The following is a 21,572-nucleotide window of genomic DNA, read 5'->3' on the forward strand; positions in this document are numbered from 1 at the left end:
GACATCAGTTGTCAAAATGTCCCGTTATTAACTAAAAGGATAAATAGTGAAAACTTTGAGTGTTGATGCGGTGATTTACTAATACTATACATAATCTTTACAGAATCTTCACTACTTTGATTGGGACCAAGGCTCACATAAAGTTAATAAAAAATGCATTAAGTACTGCCAGTCCATCATGTTCTGTATTGACAGAATTTTGCCAAGGAAGAACCATGAGGTGCAGTAAGATCATTTTATTTATTATTTTCCTTTACATAATAGAGTATTTGTAAACACATAACATTGCTTTACTTTTTTTACCACATTGGCTGTTCCCTACTAAGGTAGGCTCACCCAGAGCAGAAAACACATTCCTCACAATCATTCACCATTATTACCAGCCAATGTGCTTATTTTTAAACACATTGTCTATTTATCACCAAGGAAGAATGATCCAAAAAAGAAAAGCAAATTCAGCATTATCCTTTCCCAAGCTTTTTCTAGAAGACTAAAAACATTTCAATGATTCACCGAAATGCATCATCCCCCAACCATCCTTCAGATTGCAGGCTTTGTACTTCCTAGCCTCAGAGCTCAAGTGTGGCTAACTGATTTCTCTGAATCTCTTTATAGAATTTGCCTTGCTCATGCTCCAACAGCACATTAAATCCCAAATACTACATGTCTCTTCTCACTCCAAAGTACAAAACTTACACATGTCTGTTGTATACTCAAACCCCATCTCTCAAAATCCTTCATACCCTCACTCCAACCCTTTCTGGTCAACCTACACTTATTTTGTTCCATCCTTCCAAACTAAAAAGATCAACCACCACAGTCATCTAATTTTATAATTAATCCCTCCATAACCAAGTAAACCATACAGTTAGAGTAATATTCTATTTACAGGAATGTAATCATCTGTGAGAGTCACTCTTAAAGCTGATTGTTCAAATTAAGAGGGAGATTTGGCTACCCTCTCAAAGGGTGCATTGAGGTTATATGTGGAGGCAAAAAATATTAAATATGGAGGCAAAGAAGGGAATGTATGAAAGTATAGTAGTACCAACACTCTTATATGGGTGTGAAGCTTGGGTTGTAAATTCTGCAGCGAGGAGGCGGTTGGAGGCAGTGGAGATGTCCTGTCTAAGGGCAATGTGTGGTGTAAATATTATTCAGAAAATTCGGAGTGTGGAAATTAGGAGAAGGTGTGGAGTTAATAAAAGTATTAGTCAGAGGGCTGAAGAGGGTTTGTTGAGGTGGTTTTGGGCATTTAGAGAGAATGGATCAAAGTAGAATGACATGGAGAGCGTATAAATCTGTAGGGGAAGGAAGGCGGGGTAGGGGTCGTCCTCGAAAAGGTTGGAGGGAGGGGGTAAAGGAGGTTTTGTGGGCGAGGGGCTTGGACTTCCAGCAAACGTGTGTGAGCGTGTTAGATAGGAGTCAATGGAGACGAATGGTATTTGGGACCTGACAAGCTGTTGGAGTGTAAGCAGGGCAATATTTAGTGAAGGGATTCAGGGAAACTGGTTATTTTATATAGCCGGACTTGAGTCTTGGAAATGGGAAGTACAATGCCTGCACTTCAAAGGACGGGTTCAGGATATTGGCAGTTTGGAGGGATGTGTTGTGTATCTTTATACGTATAGTAGGTTGGTAGACAGCAACCACCCAAGGAGGTACTACCGTCCTGCCAAGTGAGTGTAAAACAAAAGCCTGTAATTGTTTTACATGATGGTAGGATTGCTGGTGTCTTTTGTCTGTCTCATAAATATGCAAGATTACAGGTATGTCTTGCTACTTCTACTTACACTTAGGTCACACTACACATACATGTACACGTTTATTTATACACACTCATCTGAGTTTTCTTTGATTTTATCTTAATAGTTCTTGGTCTTATTACTTTTCCTTTTATATCCATGGGGAAGTGGAATAAGAATCTTTCCTCCTTAAGCCATGCGTGTCGTAAAAGTCATCTAAAATGCCGGGAACAATGGGCTAGTAACCCCTTTTCCTGTAAAGATTACTAAAAAGAATAAGAAGAAGAAAATTGTCAAAGTGGGAAGTCTGAATATGTGTGGATGTTGTGCAAATGATAAGAAAGAGATGATTGTGGATGTTATGAATGAGAAGAAGCTGGATGTCCTGGCTTTAAGTGAAACAAATTGAAAGGGGTGGGAGAGTTTCAGTGGAGAGGAATAAATGGGATTAGGTCAGGGGTTTCAAATAGAGTTAGAGCTAAAGAAGGAGTAGCAATAATGTTGAAGGATAAGATATGGCAGGAAAAGAGGGACTATAAATGTATTAATTCAAGGATTATGTGGAGTAAAATAAAGGTTGGATGTGAAAAGTGGGTTATAGTAAGTGTATATGCACCTGGAGAAGAGAGAGGTGTAGAGGAGAGAGAGAGAGATTTTGGGAAATGTTGAGTGAATGCATGGGGAGTTTTGAACCAAGTGTGAGAGTACTTGTGGTTGGGGATTTCAATGCTAAAGTGGGTAAAAATGTTGTGGAGGGAGTAGTAGGTAAATTTGGGGTGCCAGGGGTAAATGTAAATGGGGAGCCTTTAATTGAGCTATGTGTAGAAAAAGATTTGGTAATAAGTAATAAATATTTTATGAAAAAGAGGATAAATAAATATACAAGGTATGATGTAGCACGTAATGAAAGTAGTTTGTTAGATTATGTATTGGTGGATAAAAGGTTGATGGGTAGGCTCCAGGATGTACATGTTTATAGAGGGGCAACTGATATATCGGATCATTATTTAGTTGTAGCTACAGTTAGAGTAAGAGGTAGATGGGACGAGAGGAATGTGGCAATAACAAGTAGGAGGGAAGTGAAAGTGTATAAACTACGGGAGGAGGAAGTTCAGGTGAGATATAAGCGACTATTGGCAGAAAGGTGGGCTAGTGCAAAGATGAGTAGTGATGGGGGGGGGGGTTGAAGAGGGTTGAATGAGTTTTAAAAATGCAGTATTAGAATGTGGGGCAGAAGTTTGTGGTTATAGGAGGGTAGGGGCAGGAGGAAGGAGGAGTGATTGGTGGAATGATGAAGTAAAGGGTGTGATAAAAAATAAAAAGTTAGCTTATGAGAGGTTTTTACAAAGCAGAAGTGTTATAAGAAGAGCAGAGTATATGGAGAGTAAAAGAAAGGTGAAGAAAGTGGTGAGAGAGTGATGAAGTAAAGGATAAACAAGTTAAGAAAGTTTAGCTATGATGAAAATAAGAAAAAATTTTGGAGTTAAAGTGCAAGTTAAGAAAGTCTAGGGGAAAGTAAGAAAGTGGATTTGTCAGTTAAAAACAGAGTAGGGGAGTTAGTAGATGGGGAGAGGGAGGTATTAGGTAGATGGTGAGAATATTTTGAGGAACTTTTAAATGTTGAGGAAGAAAGGGAGGCGGTAATTTCATGCACTGGCCAGGGAGGTATACCATCTTTTAGGAGTGAAGAAGAACAGAATGTAAGTGTGGGGGAGGTACGTGAGGCATTACATAGAATGATATGGGGTAAAGCAGCCGGAACTGATGGGATCATGACAGAAATGTTAAAAGCAGGGGGGAGGGGGGTATAGTGTTGGAGTGGTTTGTACTTTTGTTTAATAAATGTATGAAAGAGGGGAAGGTACCTAGGGATTGGCAGAGAGCATGTACAGTCCCTTTATATAAAGGGAAGGTAGGTAGTAGGTTGGTAGACAGCATTCACCCAGGGAGGTACTACCGTCCTGCCAAGTGAGTGTAAAACGAAAGCCTGTAATTGTTTTGCATGATGGTAGGATTGCTGGTGTCTTTTGTCTGTCTCATAAATATGCAAGATTACAGGCATATCTTGCTACTTCTACTTACACTTAGGTCACACTACACATACATGTACACGTTTATTTATACACACTCACCTGAGTTTTCTTTGATTTTATCTTAATAGTTCTTGGTCTTATTACTTTTCCTTTTATATCCATGGGGAAGTGGAATCAGAATCTTTCCTCCGTAAGCCATGCGTGTTGTAAAAGTCAACTAAAATGCCGGGAACAATGGGCTAGTAACCTTTTTTCCTGTAAAGATTACTAAAAAGAATAAGAAGAGGAAAATTGTCAAAGTGGGGAGTCTGAATGTGCGTGGATGTTGTGCAAATAAGAAAGAGATGATTGTGGATGTTATGAATGAGAAGAAACTGGATGTCCTGGCTTTAAGTGAAACAAAGCTGAAGGGGGTGGGTGAGTTTCAATGGAGAGGAATAAATGGGATTAGGTCAGGGGTTGCAAATAGAGTTAGAGCTAAAGAAGGAGTAGCAATAATGTTGAAGGATAAGCTATGGCAGGAAAAGAGGGACTACAAATGTATAAATTCAAGGATTATGTGGAGTAAAATAAAGATTGGATGTGAAAAGTGGGTTATAGTAAGCGTGTATGCACCTGGAGAAGAGAGAAGTGTAGAGGAGAGAGAGAGATTTTGGGAAATGTTGAGTGAATGCGTGGGGAGTTTTGAATCAAGTGTGAGAGTAATGGTGGTTGGGGATTTCAATGCTAAAGTGGGTAAAAATGTTATGGAGGGAGTAGTAGGTAAATTTGGGGTGCCAGGGGTAAATGTAAATGGGGAGCCTTTAATTGAGCTATGTGTAGAAAGAAATTTGGTAATAAGTAATACATATTTTATGAAAAAGAGGATAAATAAATATACAAGGTATGATGTAGCATGTAATGAAAGTAGTTTGTTAGATTATGTATTGGTGGATAAAAGGTTGATGGGTAGGCTCCAGGATGTACATGTTTATAGAGGGGCAACTGATATATCGGATCATTATTTAGTTGTAGCTACAGTTAGAGTAAGAGGTAGATGGGACAAGAGGAATGTGGCAATAACAAGTAGGAGGGAAGTGAAAGTGTATAAACTAAGGGAGGAGGAAGTTCGGGCGAGATATAAGCGACTATTGGCAGAAAGGTGGGCTAGTGCAAAGATGAGTAGTGGGGGGGGGGGGGGGGGTTGAAGAGGGTTGAATGAGTTTTAAAAATGCAGTATTAGAATGTGGGGCAGAAGTTTGTGGTCATAGGAGGGTAGAGGCAGGAGGAAGGAGGAGTGATTGGTGGAATGATGAAGTAAAGGGTGTGATAAAAGAGAAAAATTTAGCTTACGAGAGGTTTTTACAAAGCAGAAGTGTTACAAGAGCAGCAGAGTATATGGAGAGTAAAAGAAAGGTGAAGAGAGTGGTGAGAGAGTGCAAAAGGAGAGCAGATGAAAGAGTGGGAGAGGCACTGTCAAGAAATTTTAATGAAAATAAGAAAAAATTTTGGAGTGAGTTAAACAAGTTAAGAAAGCCTAGGGAAAGTATGGATTTGTCAGTTAAAAACAGAGTAGGGGAGTTAGTAGATGAGGAGAGGGAGGTATTAGGTAGATGGCGAGAATATTTTGAGGAACTTTTAAATGTTGAGGAAGAAAGGGAGGCGGTAATTTCATGCACTGGCCAGGGAGGTATACCATCTTTTAGGAGTGAAGAAGAGCAGAATGTAAGTGCGGTGGAGGTACCTGAGGCATTACGTAGAATGAAAGGGGGTAAAGCAGCTGGAACTGATGGGATCATGACAGAAATGTTAAAAGCAGGGGGGGATATAGTGTTGGAGTGGTTGGTACTTTTGTTTAATAAATGTATGAAAGAGGGGAAGGTACCTAGGGATTGGCAGAGCATGTATAGTCCCTTTATATAAAGAGAAAGGGGACAAAAGAGACTGTAAAAATTATAGAGGAATAAGTTTACTGAGTATACCAGGAAAAGTGTACGGTAGGGTTATAATTGAAAGAATCAGAGGTAAGACAGAATGTAGGATTGCGGATGAGCAAGGAGACTTCAGAGTGGGTAGGGGATGTGTAGATCAAGTGTTTACATTGAAGCATATATGTGAACAGTATTTAGATAAAGGTAGGGAAGTTTTTATTGCATTTATGGATTTAGAAAAGGCATATGATAGAGTGGATAGAGGAGCAATGTGGCAGATGTTGCAAGTATATGGAATAGGTGGTAAGTTACTAAATGCTGTAAAGAGCTTTTATGAGGATAGTGAGGCTCAGGTTAGGGTATGTAGAAGAGAGGGAGAATACTTCCCGGTAAAAGTAGGTCTTAGACAGGGATGTGTAATGTCACCATGGTTGTTTGATATATTTATAGATGGGGTTGTAAAAGAAGTAAATGCTAGGGTGTTCAGGAGAGGGGTGGGATTAAATTATGGGGAATCAAATTCAAAATGGGAATTGACACAGTTACTTTTTGCTGATGATAATGTGCTTATGGGAGATTCTAAAGAAAAATTGCAAAGGTTAGTGGATGAGTTTGAGAATGTGTGTAAAGGTAGAAAGTTGAAAGTGAACATAGAAAAGAGTAAGGTGATGAGGGTATCAAATGATTTAGATAAAGAAAAATTGGATATCAAATTGGGGAGGAGGAGTATGGAAGAAGTGTTTTCAGATACTTGGGAGTTGAAGTGTCGGCGGATGGATTTATGAAGGATGAGGTTAATCATAGAATTGATGAGGGAAAAAAGGTGAGTGGTGTGTTGAGGTATATGTGGAGTCAAAAAACGTTATCTATGAAGGCAAAGAAGGGAATGTATGAAAGTATAGTAGTACCAACACTTGTATGGGTGTGAAGCTTGGGTTGTGAATGCAGCAGCGAGGAGGCGGTTGGAGGCAGTGGAGATATCCTGTCTAAGGGCAATTATTTTTTATTATTATCACACTGGCCGATTCCCACCAAGGCAGGGTGGCCCGAAAAAGAAAAACTTTCACCATCATTCACTCCATCACTGTCTTGCCAGAAGAGTGCTTTACACTACAGTTTTTAAACTGCAAAATTAACACCCCTCCTTCAGAGTGCAGGCACTGTACTTCCCATCTCCAGGACTCAAGTCCGGCCTGCCGGTTTTCCTGAATCCCTTCATAAATGTTACTTTGCTCACACTCCAACAGCACGTCAAGTATTAAAAACCATTTGTCTCCATTCACTCCTATCAAACACGCTCACACATGCCTGCTGGAAGTCCAAGCCCCTCGCACACAAAACCTCCTTTACCCCCTCCCTCCAACCCTTCCTAGGCCGACCCCTACCCCGCCTTCCTTCCACTACAGACTGATACACTCTTGAAGTCATTCTGTTTCGCTCCATTCTCTCTACATGTCCGAACCACCTCAACAACCCTTCCTCAGCCCTCTGGACAACAGTTTTGGTAATCCCGCACCTCCTCCTAACTTCCAAACTACGAATTCTCTGCATTATATTCACACCACACATTGCCCTCAGACATGACATCTCCACTGCCTCCAGCCTTCTCCTCGCTGCAACATTCATCACCCACGCTTCACACCCATATAAGAGCATTGGTAAAACTATACTCTCATACATTCCCCTCTTTGCCTCCAAGGACAAAGTTCTTTGTCTCCACAGACTCCTAAGTGCACCACTCACTCTTTTTCCCTCATCAATTCTATGATTCACCTCATCTTTCATAGACCCATCCGCTGACACGTCCACTCCCAAGTATCTGAATACGTTCACCTCCTCCATACTCTCTCCCTCCAATCTGATATTCAATCTTTCATCACCTAATCTTTTTGTTATCCTCATAACCTTACTCTTTCCTGTATTCACCTTTAATTTTCTTCTTTTGCACACCCTACCAAATTCATCCACCAATCTCTGCAGCTTCTCTTCAGAATCTCCCAAGAGCACAGTGTCATCAGCAAAGAGCAGTTGTGACAACTCCCACTTTGTGTGTGATTCTTTATCTTTTAACTCCACGCCTCTTGCCAAGACCCTCGCATTTACTTCTCTTACAACCCCATCTATAAATATATTAAACAACCACGGTGACATCACACATCCTTGTCTAAGGCCTACTTTTACTGGGAAAAAATTTCCCTCTTTCCTACATACTCTAACTTGAGCCTCACTATCCTCGTAAAAACTCTTCACTGCTTTCAGTAACCTACCTCCTACACCATACACTTGCAACATCTGCCACATTGCCCCCCCTATCCACCCTGTCATACGCCTTTTCCAAATCCATAAATGCCACAAAGACCTCTTTAGCCTTATCTGAATACTGTTCACTTATATGTTTCACTGTAAACACCTGGTCCACACACCCCCTACCTTTCCTAAAGCCTCCTTGTTCATCTGCTATCCTATTCTCCGTCTTACTCTTAATTCTTTCAATTATAACTCTACCATACACTTTACCAGGTACACTCAACAGACTTATCCCCCTATAATTTTTGCACTCTCTTTTATCCCCTTTGCCTTTATACAAAGGAACTATGCATGCTCTCTGCCAATCCCTAGGTACCTTACCCTCTTCCATACATTTATTAAATAATTGCACCAACCACTCCAAAACTATATCCCCACCTGCTTTTAACATTTCTATCTTTATCCCATCAATCCCGGCTGCCTTACCCCCTTTCATTTTACCTACTGCCTCACGAACTTCCCCCACACTCACAACTGGCTCTTCCTCACTCCTACAAGATGTTATTCCTCCTTGCCCTATACACGAAATCACAGCTTCCCTATCTTCATCAACATTTAACAATTCCTCAAAATATTCCCTCCATCTTCCCAATACCTCTAACTCTCCATTTAATAACTCTCCTCTCCTATTTTTAACTGACAAATCCATTTGTTCTCTAGGCTTTCTTAACTTGTTAATCTCACTCCAAAACTTTTTCTTATTTTCAACAAAATTTGTTGATAACATCTCACCCACTCTCTCATTTGCTCTCTTTTTACATTGCTTCACCACTCTCTTAACCTCTCTCTTTTTCTCCATATACTCTTCCCTCCTTGCATCACTTCTACTTTGTAAAAACTTCTCATATGCTAACTTTTTCTCCCTTACTACTCTCTTTACATCATCATTCCACCAATCGCTCCTCTTCCCTCCTGCACCCACTTTCCTGTAACCACAAACTTCTGCTGAACACTCTAACACTACATTTTTAAACCTACCCCATACCTCTTCAACCCCATTGCCTATGCTCTCATTAGCCCATCTATCCTCCAATAGCTGTTTATATCTTACCCTAACTGCCTCCTCTTTTAGTTTATAAACCTTCACCTCTCTCTTCCCTGATGCTTCTATTCTCCTTGTATCCCATCTACCTTTTACTCTCAGTGTAGCTACAACTAGAAAGTGATCTGATATATCTGTGGCCCCTCTATAAACATGTACATCCTGAAGTCTACTCAACAGTCTTTTATCTACCAATACATAATCCAACAAACTACTGTCATTTCGCCCTACATCATATCGTGTATACTTATTTATCCTCTTTTTCTTAAAATATGTATTACCTATAACTAAACCCCTTTCTATACAAAGTTCAATCAAAGGGCTCCCATTATCATTTACACCTGGCACCCCAAACTTACCTTCCACACCCTCTCTAAAAGTTTCTCCTACTTTAGCATTCAGGTCCCCTACCACAATTACTCTCTCACTTGGTTCAAAGGCTCCTATACATTCACTTAACATCTCCCAAAATCTCTCTCTCTCCTCTGCATTCCTCTCTTCTCCAGGTGCATACACGCTTATTATGACCCACTTCTCGCATCCAACCTTTACTTTAATCCACATAATTCTTGAATTTACACATTCATATTCTCTTTTCTCCTTCCATAACTGATCATTTAACATTACTGCTACCCCTTCCTTTGCTCTAACTCTCTCAGATACTCCAGATTTAATCCCATTTATTTCCCCCCACTGAAACTCTCCTACCCCCTTCAGCTTTGTTTCGCTTAGAGCCAGGACATCCAACTTCTTTTCATTCATAACATCAGCAATCATCTGTTTCTTGTCATCCGCACTACATCCACGCACATTTAAGCATCCCAGTTTTATAAAGTTTTTCTTCTTCTCTTTTTTAGTAAATGTATACAGGAGAAGGGGTTACTAGCCCATTGCTCCCGGCATTTTAGTCGCCTCATACGACACGCATGGCTTACAGAGGAAAGATTCTTTTCCACTTCCCCATGGACAATAGAAGAAATAAAAAAGAACAAGAGCTATTTAGAAAAAGGTCGGCCGTCTCCCACCGAGGCAGGGTGACCCAAAAAAGAAAGAAAATCCCCAAAAAGAAAATACTTTCATCATCATTCAACACTTTCACCACACTCGCACATTATCACTGTTTTTGCAGAGGTGCTCAGAATACAACAGTCTAGAAGCATAAACATATAAAGATACACAACATATCCCTCCAAACTGCCAATATCCCAAACCCCTCCTTTAAAGTGCAGGCATTGTACTTCCCATTTCCAGGACTCAAGTCCGACTATATGAAAATAACCGGTTTCCCTGAATCCCTTCACTAAATATTACCCTGCTCACACTCCAACAGATCGTCAGGTCCCAAGTACCATTCGTCTCCATTCACTCCTATCTAACACGCTCACGCACGCTTGCTGGAAGTCCAAGCCCCTTACCCACAAAACCTCCTTTACCCCCTCTCTCCAACCCTTTCGAGGACGACCCCTACCCCGCCTTCCTTCCCCTATAGATTTATATGCTTTCCATGTCATTCTACTGTGATCCATTCTCTCTAAATGACCAAACCACCTCAACAACCCCTCTTCTGCCCTCTGACTAATACTTTTATTAACTCCACACCTTCTCCTAATTTCCACACTCCGAATTTTCTGCATAATATTTACACCACACATTGCCCTTAAACAGGACATCTCCACTGCCTCCAACCGTCTCCTCGCTGCTGCATTTACCACCCAAGCTTCACATCCATATAAGAGTGTTGGTACTACTATACTTTCATACATTCCCTTCTTTGCCTCCATAGATAACGTTTTTTGACTCCACATATACCTCAACGCACCACTCACCTTTTTTCCCTCATCAATTCTATGATTAACCTCATCCTTCATAAATCCATCCGCCGACACGTCAACTCCCAAGTATCTGAAAACATTCACTTCTTCCATACTCCTCCTCCCCAATTTGATATCCAATTTTTCTTTATCTAAATCATTTGACACCCTCATCACCTTACTCTTTTCTATGTTCACTTTCAACTTTCTACCTTTACACACATTCCCAAACTCATCCACTAACCTTTGCAATTTTTCTTTAGAATCTCCCATAAGCACAGTATCATCAGCAAAAAGTAACTGTGTCAATTCCCATTTTGAATTTGATTCCCCATAATTTAATCCCACCCCTCTCCCAAACACCCTAGCATTTACTTCCTTTACAACCCCATCTATAAATATATTAAACAACCATGGTGACATTACACATCCCTGTCTAAGACCTACTTTTACCGGGAAGTAGTCTCCCTCTCTTCTACACACCCTAACCTGAGCCTCACTATCCTCATAAAAACTCTTTACAGCATTTAATAACTTACCACCTATTCCATATACTTGCAACATCTGCCACATTGTATATGGAATAGGTGGTAAGTTATTAAATGCTGTAAAGAGTTTTTATGAGGATAGTGAGGCTCAGGTATGTATGTATATATATATATGCATGTGCGTGTCTGTGAAGTGTGACCAAAGTGTAAGTAGGAGTAGCAAGATATCCCTGTTATCTAGTGTGTTTATGAGACAGAAAAAGAAACCAGCAATCCTACCATCATGCAAAACAGTTACAGGTTTTTGTTTCACAGTCATCTGGCAGGGCAATGTGTAGTGTAAATATTATGCAGAAAATTCGTAGTGTGGAAATTAGGAGAAGGTGTGGAATTAATAAAAGTATTAGTCAGAGGGCTGAAGAGGGGTTGTTGAGGTGGTTTGGTCATTTAGAGAGAATGGATCAAAGTAGAGTGACATGGAGAGCATATAAATCTGTATGAGAAAGAAGGCGGAGTAGGGGTCGTCCTCGAAAAGGTTGGAAGGAAGTTGTAAGGGAGGTTTTGTGGGTGAGTGGCTTGGACTTCCAGCAGGCGTGCATGAGCGTGTTCGATAGGAGTGAATGGAGACGAATGGTATTTAGGACCTGACGATCTGTTGTAGTGTGAGCAGGGTAATATTTAGTGAAGGGATTCAGGAATATGTTGTGTATCTTTATATGTGTATGCTTCTAGACTGTTGTATTCTGAGCACCTCTGCAAAAACAGTGATAATGTGCGAGTGTGGTGAAAGTGTTGAATGATGATGAAAGTATTTTCTTTTTGGGGATTTTCTTTCTTTTTTGGGTCACCCTGCCTCGGTGGGAGACGGCCGACTTGTTGAAAAAAAAAAAAAAAAAAAAAAATTCAGGGAAACTGGTTATTTTTATATAGCCAGACTTGAGTCCTGGAAATGGGAAGTACAATGCCTGCGCTCTAAAGTAGGGGTTCGCGATATTAGCAGTTTGGAGGGATATATTGTTTATCTTTATACGTACAGTGGTCCCTCGCTTTTCGTAGTTCTCGGCAATCGTAAATTTCGCCAATCATAGGGGTATTTTCGTATAAACATGGACTCGCTTTTCATAGGTTGACTCGCGAATAGTAGTTTGTCTGGGACACTTATGCACGGTGTGAGCCGGGGCAGCCTCCCTACCCAGCCAGTCTGGCATTGTTTACCAGTGAATGAAGGTCCCCTCAAGTCCTCCTACGAAATATTTCCTAATATTCCACTCATTTTAGTGCTTGCAAGTACTAAATAAGCTACCATGGCTCCAAAGAAAGCTCCTAGTGCCAAGCCTCTGGTAAAGAAGGTGAGAAATATGTACAGTGACAAAGTCTTGGGCCATTTTAGGGAAGTGTTAAAGAGACGCCAGAAACAGAGCTCTCTCCACAGTTACTTTGCAAGACAGGACTAGAGTGACTCTCAAGGTGGTCCAAGTGGCATTAAGAAACAGAGAAGAGAAGCAACCCCAGAGAAGCAATTGGTACCTGTGGTGTTGCTGGAAGGGGATTCCCCTTCCAAACTGTAAACAATCCAATCTCTCTCCTCCTCCAGTCTCCCACACACTAAGAAGAATCTCCAATAAAGGTAAGTGTTATGCTGTTAATGTTTCATTCATCATTTCCCATTGTATTGTTTATGTACTACAAGTATATTTCATGTAAAAAAAATTTTTGTTTTAATACTTCTGGGTGTCAGGAACGGATTAATTGTATTTACATTATTTCTTATGGGGAAAATTTATTCGCAAATCGTAAATTTCGTTTATAGTAACGGCTCCAAGAATGGATTAATTAAGAAAAACGAGGGACCACTGTATATGCTTCTAAGCTGTTGTGTTTTGAGCATCTCTGCAAAAACAGTGATTATGTGTGAGTGAGGTGAAAGTGTTGAATGATGATGAAAGTATTTTCTTTTTGGGGATTTTCTTTCTTTTTGGGTCACCCTGCCTCGGTGGGAGACGGCCAACTTGTTAAAAAAAAAAAAAAAAAAACTTCTAAACTCCTAGGTAGTAGGTTGGTAGACAGCAGCTGCCCAAGTGAGTGTAAAATGGAAGCCTGTAATTGTTTTGCACAATGGTAGGATTGCTGGTGTCTTTTTTTATTCTGTCTCATACACATGCAAGATTTCAGGTACATCTTGCTACTTTTACTTACACTTAGGTCACACTACACATACATGTACAAACATATATATGCACACCCCTCTGGGTTTTGTTCTATTTTCTTTCTAGCTCTTGTTCTTGTTTATTTCCTCTTACCTCCATGGGGAAGTGGAACAGAATTCTTCCTCCGTAAGCCATGTGTGTTGTAAGAGGCGACTAAAATACCGGAAGAAAGGGGCTAGTAACCCCTTCTCCTGTATATATTACTAAATGTAAAAGGAGAAACTTTCGTTTTTCCTTTTGGGCCACCCCGCCTCGGTGGGATACAACCGGTGTATTGAAAGAAGAAAGAGACTTCTAAACTGTTGTATTCTGAGCACCTCTGCAAAAACAGTGATTATGTGTGAGTGAGGTGAAAGTGTTGAATGATGATGAAAGTATTTTCATTTTGGGAATCTTCTTTCTTTTTGGGTCACCCTGCCTCGTTGGTAGATGGCCGACTTGTTAAAAAAGAAAAAAAATTTGGCTACCCCTTTTAGTATTTCCCAATTTCACCACACTGCCCCGTAAGTCATCATGCCAACAGTCAGGTGATTGATGGTTAGTGTTTCTCGTGTGCTTTTATTCATGTTGGTATATGTGTGGTGCTTTCATAGCTGTTTCAGGTAAACTATTTGTATAAAGGCCAATTTTATGAATTATGTTATTTAATATTTTTATTGCTTATGTTATTAACACATTTGCCATTTCCCATCCAGGCAGGGAAAAGGCCGGTGTGTTAATAATACAGTGGAACCTTGGTACTCGAACTTAATTCATTCCAGAAGGCTGTTTGAGTGCCAATCTGTTTGAGTATCAAACAAATTCTTCCCAACCAATTTTCGTTTTGGTTGGCTGTTATCACTAATCTTCGTAGGCCTCATGGTGACTTGTTTATACAAATAATATAAAAACAACACCAAAAAATGCAAAGAAACATAAAATAGTTTACACTGAAGTTCTGGCAGGTCATGTTTGTTTGGTTGAGTGCTGAGCTTTGTTTGAGTAGGGAGTTGTTCGAGTATCGAGTTTCCTCTGTATAAAAATAAAAATATTATATAACACAATTGATAAAATTTGCCTTTATACAAACAGCTGTTTACCAGAAACAGCTCACAGCAGGCATGTGTGAGTTTGTTAAATAGGAGTGAAAGGAGATGAATGGTTTTTGGGACTTGACGAGTTGTTGGAGTGTGAGCACAGTAAAGGGATTCAGGGAAGCCGGTTAGCCAGACTTGAGTCCTAAAGGTGGGAAGTACAATGCCTGCACTTTAATGGAAGGTTTTGGGATATTTGCTGTTTGGAGTGACATTTGAACTGCCATATTAATCTGTGCGCCTCTGAAAGACAGTTATTATGTGTGAATGATAGTGAAGTATTTTTCTTTTTTATGTCACCCTGCCGTGGTGGGAGATGGCCGGTGTATTAAAAAAAACTGAATAATGAAAAATGTCAGATTTTTTATTTTTTATTATCACACTGGCCGATTCCCACCAAGGCAGGGTGGCCCGAAAAAGAAAAACTTTCACCATCATTCACTCCATCACTGTCTTGTCAGAAGGGTGCTTTACACTACAGTTTTTAAACTGCAACATTAACACCCCTCCTTCAGAGTGCAGGCACTTCCCCCTGAGGCAGGGTGATCCCAAAAGAAAGAAAAAATAACTTTAATCATCATTCAACACTTTCATCATAACTCATACATAATCACTGTTTTTGCAGAAGCACTCAGATACAACAGTTTAGATGTCTCTCCAAACTGCAAATATCCCAAACCCCCCCTTTAGAGTGCAGGCATTGTATGTACTTCCCATTTCCAGGACTCAAGTCTGTTTAACTGGTTTCCCTGAATCTCTTCACAAAATATTACCCTGCTCACACTCCAACAGCTCATCAGATCCCAAAAAACTATTCATCTCTGTTCACTTGTATCAGTCATGCTCACACATACTTGCTAGAACTCCAAGCCCTTCGCCCATTTATTAATTTTGAAATTATGATTATATAGTGTGCTATAAATATGTTGTATAATGCAGGTGGGGTGTAGCCTGGACCTTTGATCCTTCTTTAAAATTAAACCAAGTGAAAAGTAAAAAAGACATGGCAACAAATAAACCACTTATCCTGATGATGCCAAGAAGTCTGATGAGTGTGTACTCTGTACCGTCAGCTTGGAACATGATTAACAAGTGGCTCCATCATCTCAAGGTGGGTTCAACTCCAACATTTTGTTTGACCTTCACTTTTCAAAATAATTTGCTGTACATATCTACTTGATTTTAGTCAGAGGCATAACAAAATTATGTTCAGGAAGAAATATGAAAACTAGGATTGCATTATTCAGTGTGATGTAGACAAAACTGCATTGGTATCACTGAGCATACCTCTAATGTGAATAGAACATTCATTTTTTAATAAACAAAAGTGCTCCTTTTTTATGTTTCTCTCTTTCTTACATAAGGCATCATTATGTTTTACAACATTGCAATTATTGTGTCAGTAACATTTATGCCTATAAGCTACGTGATGTAGAGCTTCATTATACAAAATGTGAAAAAAGACTTGGGTGTCTTGGTAAGCAGAAATCTTCATGAAGCCAAGGCAGCAGTGTCAATGTGTGTATAATCAGATTAACAGATTGCTTGTTTTACCTCAAGAGGTATAAGTAGCAGGAGTCCAACAGTTTTTATACAGCTCCATTCATCAATAGAAAGCTCACTTAGATTGTGCAGCTCAGTTCTGGTCCTTTACTACAGAATGAATATTAATGCATTGGAGAACACCCTGACTAGGTAGGTGTTAAAAAAAAAAAAAAATTTTATTAACACATTGGCTGTTTCCCACCAAGGCAGGGTGACCCCAGAAAAGAAGAAACACTTATTATCATTCACACCATCACTGTCTTGCCAGAGGTGTGCCTACACTATTGTTAAGAAGCTACAACATATCAAACACCCCTCCTTCAGAGTGCAGGCACTATACTTTCCACCTCCAGAACTCAAGTCTGGCTAACTGGTTTCCCTGAATCCCTTCATAAATGTTACTTAGCTCACACTCCAACAGCACGTCAAGTCTTTAAAACCATTTGTCTCCACTTGCTCCTATCTAACATGCTTTTGCACGCTTGTTGGAAGTCCAAGCCCCTTGCACGCAAAACTTCCTCTACCCTCTCCCTCCAGCCTTTCCTAGGACAACCCCTACCCCACCTTCCTTCCACTACAGATTTTATATGCTCTCCAAGTCATTCTGTTTTGTTCCATCCTCTCTAAATGTTCGAACCACTCGATAATACTTTTAGAAACCCCGCACCTGCTTCTGATCTCCGTTATAATGAAACTTCAAATGAAACGACATTAATTAACCCTTTGACTGTCGCGGCCGTATATATATGTCTTACGAGGTACCGTGTTTGACGTATATATACTCATAAATTCTAGCGGCTTCAAATCAAGCAGGAGAAAGCTGGTAGGCCCACATGTGAGAGAATGGGTCTGTGTGGTCAGTGTGCACCATATAAAAAAAATCCTGGAGCACGTAGTGCATAATGAGAAAAAAAAACTCCGACCGTTTTTTTTAATTAAAGTGGTCTATTTTCGTATAGTATTTATGGTTGTATTCTCGTTTTCTTGGTCTCATTTGATAGAATGGAAAACATATTATAGAACCTGGAAATGGAGCTCAAAGTAGGGAAAATGTTTGATTTTTGCCAATGTTCAAAAGTAAACAAATGATGTCATTGTCCAATAAATGTCCAACTAGCCATTCTAATATGCAGTCATGAATGGGTTGATGTTATTTATACAATTATTACAGTATTGCAGTAGTCTGCATAATAGAAAGTCTTCTATTTTTTGTTTGAATAAAAATTCAAAATAGAAAGCAAGAGTAATATCAGAGGGGCCTAGAGACATGACTGATGAACAAAGAAAATGTTATTTTAGGGCCAGGAATGTCTGCATTGTTCATTCTGGACCTTATTTTGAAATTGTCATATTTTTAAATTTTCGTGAAATTGGCCAAATTGCAAATTTCTGACCACATTATTGGGTAGTTGAAATCGATAAATGGGCAGTTTCTTGTACTCAAGCAATAGAAAAAATGGAGTTCCAAAGAAATAGCTATGAGTTTGGTCGACTGGAACAACGTAATTAGCCGAAAATAGGGCTCAAAGTGGGCGAAATCGCCGATTTGTAAATATCACCGAGGTTGCTAACTTCGCGAGAGCATATTTCCGTCAGTTTCCCATCAAATTTCGTTTTTTTGGTGTCATTACAATCGGGAAAAGATTCTCTATCATTTCATAAGAAAAATTATTTTTTTTTTTTAAATTTTGCGACACCAGGAGACACCTCAGGATTAGGGGTTGCGACAGTCAAGGGGTTAAGTGAGGATTTCCTGTATACTGGCTCCCTCACTCTTGTGTTTGTAGATGGTCCAAGTCAGACCGAGACATTGTTGTAAGCTTCTCTCTCCTGTATGCGGGTTATCTGTGTATTGTTCCAGTCACAGAATTGTGCCTTTTTGTTCTTTAAAGGGCTAAAGGTTATTATATTTGCTGAAATGCTGGTTTTCTTTTCGAGAGTTGAAACTCCTATTAAAAAGTTCTTTGCATAATGTTACAACTTCATTGTACAACATCTGAATGTATGAAGAGGGAGGCCTGTACACAAGATTTCTAACAAGAACTTTAGGCCTGACTTAGTTGATGTAAATGCTTACCTTTCCTGGTATGCTGGCAAATGCTCTAATCTGACTTCTCTTTAGTCTCATTTTATACTTTTTTTTTTTTTAATTGTGAATTGATGATGGTTCAGAACAAATTGAAATGTCATCCAATTTTTATTTCCAGTTTATGGGTTTATAAATTGTTCCAGTCACTTTACGGTATTGTGGCTTTTATTATATTATTTTATATTTGCAATAATTAATACTTTTCTGATTTTTTAGGTAAAAGTGCAAGTTTTAAAAAGCAGTAAATATTTTATAAGTGTCAATGTAAAGGCCTTTAAAGCTACCTGGCTGCATCAGAGAAGAAAGGAGAGGCAAAATATGAGGAGAGGAGTTGGTGCAAGCAATGGTGAGTTGACTTTATGTAAGGTGTGAGGGAGGAGTTGGTGCAAGCAATGGTGAGTTGACTTTATGTAAGGTGTGTGGGAGGAGTTAGTACTAGCATCAGTGAGTTGACTTTATGTAAGGTGTGAGGGAGGAGTTAGTACTAGCATCAGTGAGTTGACTTTATGTAAGGTGTGAGGGAGGAGTTAGTACTAGCATCAGTGAGTTGACTTTATGTAAGGTGTGAGGAGTTAGTACTAGCATCAGTGAGTTGACTTTATGTAAGGTGTGAGGGAGGAGTTAGTACTAGCATCAGTGAGTTGACTTTATGTAAGGTGTGAGGAGTTAGTACTAGCATCAGTGAGTTGACTTTATGTAAGGTGTGAGGGAAGAGTTAGTACTAGCATCAGTGAGTTGACTTTATGTAAGGTGTGAGGAGTTAGTACTAGCATCAGTGAGTTGACTTTATGTAAGGTGTGAGGGAGGAGTTAGTACTAGCATCAGTGAGTTGACTTTATGTAAGGTGTGAGGAGTTAGTACTAGCATCATTGAGTTGACTTTATGTAAGGTGTGTGGGAGGAGTTAGTACTAGCATCAGTGAGTTGACTTTATGTAAGGTGTGAGGGAGGAGTTAGTACTAGCATCATTGAGTTGATTTTATGTAAGCATCAGTGAGTTGGCTTTATGTAAGGTGTGAGGGAGGAGTTAGTACTAGCATCAGTGAGTTGACTTAATGTAAGGTGTGAGGGAGAAGTTAGTACTAGCATCATTGAGTTGACTTAATGTAAGGTGTGAGGGAGAAGTTAGTACTAGCATCATTGAGTTGACTTTATGTAAGGTGTGAGGAGTTAGTACTAGCAACAGTGAGTTGACTTTATGTAAGGTGTGAGGAGTTAGTACTAGCAACAGTGAGTTGACTTTTTGTAAGGTGTGAGGAGTTAGTACTTGCAGCAGTGAGTTGATTTCTTCTAATTAAAATATTGAAAAAATCAAGTGTAAGAGTTTGAAGAAGATATGAAGAATGATGAAGTAATTTAGGGATGTGACTAAAGCAGACAGAAAGAAATTCACCAGAAATCAGGATTGGTATTTTGGCTATATGGATGGGAGGTTCCTTGAAGCCAGTGAGGGGCTTTTGACCCAAGGAATTGTACATGTGTTCTCCTTCCTGAATGTCTCCCCACACAGGCGCGCACTCTGACACCTCATCACGTACCAACACTTGTTGTTTCCTTCCTGTCAAGTATTCCCTGATTCATTGCAGTACTTTCCCTGCCTGCTCCTCTAGTTTTTGAACCAGTCTCTTGTGTGGTATTGTATCAAAAGCCTTCTTACAGTCCAAAAAGGTGCAATCTGCCCATCCTTCTCTCTCTCTCTCCCCTGTCTTACTTGTTACCTTGTCATAGAACTCAAGTAGGTTTGTGATGCAGGATTTTCCTTTCCCGAAGCTGTTCTGTTGTCATGTATGAAACCAATACAGTGTGTGTGTACTCACCTAGTTTTGGTTGCAGGGGTCGAGTCACAGCTCTTGGCCCCACCTCTTCACTGATTGTTACTATGTCACTCTTCCTGCTCCATGAGCTTAATCATACCTCTTTTTAAAGCTATGTATGGATCCTGCCTCCACTACATCACGTCCCAGACTATTCCAGACTGTCCCATTTCTGGAACACCCTGTCTCTCCACCTTGTCAATTCCTCTCAGTATTTTATATGTTGTTATCATATCCCCCCTATCTCTCCTGTCCTCAAGTGTTGTCGGGTCGATTTCCCTTAACCTCTCCTCATAGGACATTCCCCTTAGCTCTGGGACTAGTCTTGTTACAAACCTTTGCACTTTCTCTAATTTCCTTACATGCTTGGCTAAGTGTGGGTTCCAAACTGGTGCTGCATACTCCAATGTAGGCCTGACATACACGGTGTACAGGGTCCTGATTGCGGGGGGGGGGGGGGGGGGGGGTGCATGTGTGCATGTATATGTGTGTACTCGCTTATTTTGTCTGTGTGTTTTTGTTTGTTTTTGATATGCTGTACTTAATATTTCTTTTATTTACAGGTAATATGAACATAGATGGAAATAATTCAGAAATTATAGAAAATGGAAATGGTAGATCATCTAAAAGAAAAAGAGAGGCAGGGGCAGAAACCTGTGGTGATCATGATGGAGAGATGATGATGAAAGTCAACATTTGTACTGACCGTGATTTTAAAACAAATAGATGTAGTGAGGCTATACCCAAAAACCAGTCTTCATTAGATTGTTCCCTTACCAGCAGCCATCTGGGTAGCCCACATAGTATATCTGTAAAGGAAATCCCTCAGAATCACTCTAAGCAAGAAAATTTGAAATTAACCCAAGGAAAAGACAAGCTGCAGAATTTAAATAAAGGTAAACAGGAAAGATTGGAGAGCATTTTAAGATGTAACTTGCAAGTGAAACAGTCAGGGGCACTCATCAGTCTAGAAGCCTTTTATCTAGGTGGGTCATCTGGTAAGGATGGTCTTAATCAGCTTCTTCAGTTTATGAGAAATCAACTTGCCAAGCCAACTGTGTGATTGATTAATTTAAAAACAAACTACAGCATGTTCATACTGAAAGTTAAGACTTTTAAATTACATTTTTAAATATAAGCTTCTTCTTATTACCTTAATATTTTTGGTGGGCATGTGTGTGTGGGTGCGTGTAAATATTTTTTTTTTTTTTCAACAAGTCGGCCATCTCCCACCGAGGCAGGGTGACCCAAAAAAGAAAGAAAATCCCCAAAAAGAAAATACTTTCATCATCATTCAACACTTTCACCAAACTCACACATTATCACTGTTTTTGCAGAGGTGCTCAGAATACAATGTACAGTAGGGCCCCACTTATACGGCGGGTTAGGTTCCAGGCTGTCGCCGGAAAGCAGACATCGCCGGAAGGCAGAACTCCATTTTTTTTTCCACTTATAAATGCATATAAATGCCAGACAACAAGTTTACACTAAATTATATTAAGTTAGTAA

At 39.8% G+C, this 21,572-nt stretch overlaps 1 protein-coding gene across 3 annotated transcripts in view; it reads left to right on the forward strand.

The window, feature by feature from the left end:
- Positions 1 to 21,572, forward strand: part of LOC128703978 (U6 small nuclear RNA (adenine-(43)-N(6))-methyltransferase) — a 113,274-nt gene that overhangs the window by 83,162 nt on the left and 8,540 nt on the right. For 2 of the 3 annotated variants that reach the window (XM_070082649.1, XM_070082596.1), the window contains exons 8-11: positions 104 to 220; positions 15,556 to 15,727; positions 18,467 to 18,596; positions 20,627 to 21,201. In XM_070082649.1, coding sequence (XP_069938750.1) covers positions 104 to 220; positions 15,556 to 15,727; positions 18,467 to 18,596; positions 20,627 to 21,126 — 919 coding nt within the window. In that variant the 3' untranslated portion in view covers positions 21,127 to 21,201. Of the gene's footprint in view, positions 1 to 103; positions 221 to 15,555; positions 15,728 to 18,466; positions 18,597 to 20,626; positions 21,202 to 21,572 lie in introns of those variants that run through there. The other variant, XM_070082711.1, reaches the window with a different exon arrangement.

Source organism: Cherax quadricarinatus, chromosome 1 (genome assembly GCF_038502225.1).
Source record: "Cherax quadricarinatus isolate ZL_2023a chromosome 1, ASM3850222v1, whole genome shotgun sequence".
In the NCBI taxonomy this organism is placed as follows: Eukaryota; Metazoa; Arthropoda; class Malacostraca; order Decapoda; family Parastacidae; genus Cherax; species Cherax quadricarinatus.